Source organism: Marmota monax, unplaced genomic scaffold (assembly GCF_021218885.2).
Source record: "Marmota monax isolate L192 unplaced genomic scaffold, Marmota_monax_Labrador192_F-V1.1 WCK01_AAM20220418_F8-fsc00079, whole genome shotgun sequence".
In the NCBI taxonomy this organism is placed as follows: domain Eukaryota; kingdom Metazoa; phylum Chordata; class Mammalia; order Rodentia; family Sciuridae; genus Marmota; species Marmota monax.
The window spans coordinates 479,514-485,380 of record NW_026694099.1 but is presented as its reverse complement, the minus strand read 5'-3'; the positions used below and the strand labels follow the sequence as shown (position 1 = coordinate 485,380).

The 5,867-nt window shown below is 40.2% G+C and overlaps 1 gene segment (V, D, J or C); it reads right to left on the bottom strand.

Annotated features, from left to right (window-relative positions):
• Nucleotides 1–766: 766 nt before the first annotated feature.
• On the bottom strand, nucleotides 767–1,458 carry LOC124107285 (T cell receptor alpha variable 38-1-like). The segment is given in 2 exon segments: nucleotides 767–1,098; nucleotides 1,349–1,458. Coding segments are annotated over 2 exon segments (381 nt in total).
• Nucleotides 1,459–5,867: the final 4,409 nt, after the last annotated feature.

Below are 5,867 nucleotides of genomic sequence, written 5' to 3'. Positions count from 1 at the left end.
GTGGAACACTTTCTGAATGCCCTAGTGGCAGCATTCTTCCTCTGGGAACTGAGCCCTCTGATCCAGCAGAACCTAGTGTTATAGGAAAGGGAAACAAGTCCTTTACAAGACTCTTCCAATTCCATTTCTTGGATTCTCAACTCATGCCATGTAATAGGGTTTAATGAATATTATTGCTTTCTAGAGGACAGCATTTCAACCACTGAGAGTGTTGTCCTCAAGATGGCTCCTGGATGAGCCTTCAATGGACTGTTTTGTCATTTTTCTAGGAAATCTGATGTAGGTACCATGGTTGTCTTGTAAATCCAGTGGATCCCCACTGTTATACCTCTTGTGTTCTGAAATGGAATCTTGTGTTGAAGAGATTCAATTTTAGACATGGATGGACAATTGAAAGCACAAACTTTAATAGACAAAGTGGGAAAAGGTTAAGATTCCTAAAAGTGAAAGCTCCAAGGCAAATTATAAACATTCATTGTACAGAAAAAAAAATGCTTAGGATGTCTGACCTGTCATGGTACCATACAGAGCTCCAAGGGTGAAGTGCAGTAGTGAATGAACTTGGTAAAACTGGAAACCCCTGCACATGCCATCATCTTCACTGTTATTTAAGGGTTAAACTTGTAGATGTCCATATCTGCTATATCTTTTCTTATAGTTGGGTAAGAGGAGCATTGATTCCCAAGAGAAGTAAATGATTTTCTATTCCTATTATCTCAGTCACTTCCTCCTACCCCTGCACAGAGGCTGAGGTCTGAGGTTTCTGTCAGCCTCTCCCTGGTGCTTGTCTCATTGTGTGCTCCTGGAGGGCACAGAAATACACAGCAGCATCTCCCAGCTGTGAGTCTGAGATCTTGAGACCCAAGGACTTGGCAGCTTTCTGGAAGTTTACTGAGAAGCGATTCTCTGTTGCATTCTCTTGCTTATAAGCTTCTTGGCGAATAATGGGAATCATCTGCCCACTGACAGTTTGCTTGTACCAGAACAAATAATAATTACTCTCACGTGTGTCATATGTACAGTCCAGGGTGGCGGTCTCTGCCTCCTGTACTGACATTTCTAGTTGAGACTGGGTGACTCTCTGGGCCATGCTGGCTTCTGTGGGAAAGAGGGGAGAAAAGACTTTGCTGGAGCATCATGTTGGAGGGATAAACAAACAGACTTACAAGTTGGTTCCCATTCCCAGCCACCTTTCCTCTTGTTTCAAGCCCCAGCCAGTGTATGTACACTTTTTGCCTCCTGGTAGCCGGGCTTTAAGAAACAGTGGAGATTCAGTACTATTTATCCTCTCTCTTGCTTCACATCCCCATTAGATACCAGTATAAATAAAGACCTACACCTTTCTTACCAAGACAGATGGAGACCAGGATTGCCCACGGCAAGCTCACGAGTGTCATGCTGACAGCTCTCCCCTGCAGGGTATAAAGTCTTCTGCTTCCATCTGGGTTCTCCTGTGTGCTTGGTAACAATTCTCCTTCAATACAGGAAATGCTCTCACAGGTGGGCGGGTGATTACGTCTCATTGAAGAATGATTTTCCAACACTTTTTAGTTACTCTTTCAGAAAGTAGGCTTTTTACTTTAGTTTCAAATGGAAGTTGAAACTCTTTTCCAAGTTTATTTAGTCTAGGGAGATACCGGAAATGTGGCTGGTAAACTTCACATAAAAATGACTAAGCAAATATAATAAAACATGAACAATTAATTATGGGTGAGTTTTTAAAAAAATTTATAACCTTTCAAAGCAAAGAATGAGAAAACAGATGTGACAGAAAAGAGGTTACTAAATAAGTAGAAGCAGAACATGTAGTATTTAATTGTATTTGCGTTTTCCATGGACACTTTTTTAAAATAAAGGCCTGGATTGTGTTACATCAAGAAACTGAAATAACTATAGCAGTAGTTCTCATCAGCACTAAATTATTTCAAGTGATTTAGTTTAATTTATATTGAAATTGAGTTACTCATATAACTCTCATTTTGAGAAAATATTATGAACAAAGAACTTTTAGAAAATGTTGCTTGGATTCATTAGAATTGTTCAGTGACAGGATATACGCAATCCAAGAGTTGGATTCCCAAGCCTGGAATGTGGATGGGGGTGCTGTTACATGGTGGGTACTGAGGAGCACAGGTCTGTAGCACAGACATAAATGAGTGTCCCCTCTCAGAGAGAAGTGCAGGGAGTTTAAAGGTTGTCAATAGTCCATATGAGGTTCCTAAATCTCTTGTGCTCCAAAGTCCTGTTTGATAGCAATAGAAAAAATTCTAGAATATCTCCATCCTTGTGTCATGATTTGAAAATTTGTATCTGGTTTTGGATCATTGACTGTCAGCTCCAATACAAGGATTTGTGTGTGAAAGTGGCTTATCGCAGGTGATTTTTAGGGAATGATGGTTGGAAGTGAATCAGGGAAGGCAAGAAGAAAGGAAGGAAGCAATGAATCCAGCTACCACTGTGGGTAACTGGATTTCAATCCAGTTGAGCAGTTCTGGGAGACAGAATTGCATAGCCCAAATGAGACATGAGGAAGCTGGAGAAATCACTAATAAACGTGTCTATCACTGACCAAGGGCTGCTTTTGTGGCACAAATCTCTGGTTAAAAAAAATGATTCTCAGAGCTGCTGGAATTTTCAGCAAGAAGTGTTTAGTATGTTGTTGGTGGGATTATAAATTAGTACAACCCCTATGGAAATCAGTATGGAGTTTTCTAAAAAGACTAGGGATGGAACTACTGTACAATCCAGTTAAACCACTCCTCATTATTTATTTATTTATTTATTTTTTAAAGAGAGAGAGAGAGATTTTTTTTAATATTTATTTTTTAGTTTTCGGCAGGCACAACAACTTTGTTTGTATGTGGTGCTGAGGATTGAACCCGGGCCGCATGCATGCCAGGCGAGCGTGCTACCGCTTGAGCCACATCCCTAGCCACTCCTCATTATTTATCCTAAAGAAATAAAGTCAGTATACTATAGTGATACATGCATGCCCATGTTTATAGCAGCACAATTCACAGTAGCCAAACTATGGATCCAGCCTAAGTGTCCATCAATGAATAAATGGGTAAAGAAATGTGGCTTATATACACAATGGAATTTTATTCAGCCATAAAGAAGAATGAAATGTTGTCATTTGCAGGAGAATGGATGAATTTGAGAACATTTTGTTAAGTGAATTAAGCTAAACTCAGAAGGACAAGGGTCACATGTTTTTTCTCATATGTGAATTCTAAAGAGAAAAAGGAAAAGCAAGGTGTGTGTGGGTGTGTGGGGGGGTCTTAGGAAAATCAATGGGAGATCAGAAGAGTAAAGGAAAGGGACCAGGGAGAGGGAAAAGTGGGGGAAGAAAAGGTGAAATGCTGAGGAATGATTTTGGCCAAATTATATGTATAATTATATTGTATGTATTTATGGATATATAACAAGTGAATTTCACCATTACATACAGTTATGATGCACCAATAAAATATGGGGGGGAAAAGAACTGTTAGGTGCCCCACCAAGAGGACATGGGTGGGGCATCAATAGCATCTGTATAATCCATCCCTTTCCCTGCTCTGATCTACTTGTGCTCTGTATGGAAACCACTCAGATCTCCAATCTTAGAATAAAAGACACAAGAAGGATTACTGGGACAAGTAAAAAAGAGGCAATAGTTGATTTCAAGTTTGTAATTAATATTTATCAATAAATGTGATAAATACCACTTCTCTTATTCTCCTCACCTTTTACTAATGATGGCCTATATTTCTTTCCTAGGCAGTAACCAAGACCTTTCTTATGATGGGTCTAAATACTTAGTTATTCAGCCTTTGTCAGACCATAGTTGCTACAATTGCCTGCTTATAAATCATAGGCACAAAACTGCTGATAGTCTTTCCTGGGTTTTAGACATGTTTTACTGGTTCTTATTGGGTTGCCACAACCCTATATCCTCATGATAATCAATCAGGACCAATTGTCTCTGCTAGTGGATTGACTATTTTCTTGGTTTTCTGGTCTACTGGCATGAGGACTCTCAAATGACCAAATGGAAGACCCTTTCTGCTCACCTTGTGGAAGCACACCCCTCTCTTTTCCCTCAAATAGAAGCATGGTCTTTTATCCAGCAAGGCCCAGAATTGTGAGAACAGGAATCACAAAATTGGATTAATAAATGTGGGATTTTCTGGGGGAGATAATGCTCTTTCCATCCTTGATTCCAGTTCCACACATTTTGTCTAACAAGATCATAGTACTATGTTGAACAGCTCTCCAAACTCTCAAAGTGCATCTAAGTTAATGCACTAGCTGAACCTTTTAGTGGTCATTCTAGTGTTCTATCAGTCTAGTGACTTGTGGGTAATGCTATATGCAGTAGAATCAGTATACACAATGATCATTTGCCCATTGGCTTACCTCCTTGCTATATGGTCTGATGCTGCAAGAAGGTGTAGTTCCTTGATAACTATAATGATCAATAAGACACCCTGAGTCCTCAGTTGCTGCTGCCATGTGTGGGACTGGGGAATGGAAGGTAAATCTATACCCAGAATGTGTGTCATTGGGAAAAAATTTCTGCCACCTCCAGGATGAAAGTGGTCCTATGTGATAATTTACCAACAAATGGCTGGCTGGTCTCCCAAAGGACTGAGTCCATATGAGAAGCTCAGTTGTATCTACTTCTGATAGGTTGGATATCTGTAGTAGAAGTGGCTAAATCTGACTTAGCAAGAAAAAAACCCCATGCTTCTGAAGTGACAGAGAACTTTGATTCCATCATCTTGATCTATTCGTGGGCCTATTGTTGAAGCAATGATGTGGGAAAGGACAGAGGTTGGCTGACAGTTTCTGGAAGGGTCAACTGGTCATTCAGTGTCTCCTCTGTAGTGGGTACTCTTTGGTGTGTGTTTATTGAGATGCAATGGTCTGAACAGTGTGGGCCTGTGCTTCTCCTGCACGTATGACTCCTTTCATTCATGGTCATTTCTAAATGTGACTCACCTTCTTCCCACTTTATCTGCTTGGGGTTCTAATCCTAGAAAAGAGCAGAATGCTGGGCACTTTTCAAAGACTCATTGTTATAACCTGTGGGCCTACCCACTGACTTCCTCTCTAGATAGCTGGTTTTATACTTTTATTTTCTTTTAAGAAGGAGCCAACTTTTTCATCACGCAATGTGCTTTTTACCCTTCCTTTATAATCTTTGTACCACTTCCCCTCAGGTTTTGATACTTGATCTTCTAAGCCAATCTTTTTGGAATGTCAAAATATGTTTTCTTTCATTACTGAATTTGATGATCCTGGCTTTCAAGATTCTATTTGCTCTATCTTTGTAAAAGTCTACAAAGGAGTTCAAAGGCAGGCATTTTACTCTGTTCCCTCTTTGTTCCTTAGGGCTCTCTCTCCTCCTGCTATTAAGCCTCAAGTTTTTGGATTAGTTTTAACTGAAGCAAAAGCTTCACACCGAGAAACAAAATACAGTAGATAGTATTTGAAAATACTATCCATGTGCACATGGTCTTCAAATGAAATGTTTGACATTACCAAAAAGCTCCTCACATTTCTCTTTACTTAAAGCAACAGTTAGAGTAAGTGGCCCTGGAGTCCTTATAAAAGAAGCTGTGCCTGGACCCCTCAGTAAGGTTTAAGTACACGCTGCAGATGCCCAAGGGCACTGTGTGCCCGCTTCACAGAAGAATATGTTTGAATCATGGAGCTGGGATTCCTTTATGTGCAGGGGAAAGTGCTGGCCTCCTTTGCGTATCTTGGCCATAAATCTTCTGATCTTCTCACAGTATTTGCATCAGAGAGAAGAAGCCCTGCTCAGGATCTTGTCTGATCCACTGGAAGAGGGTGAAAGCTCTATCTCTGTAACCATGGTT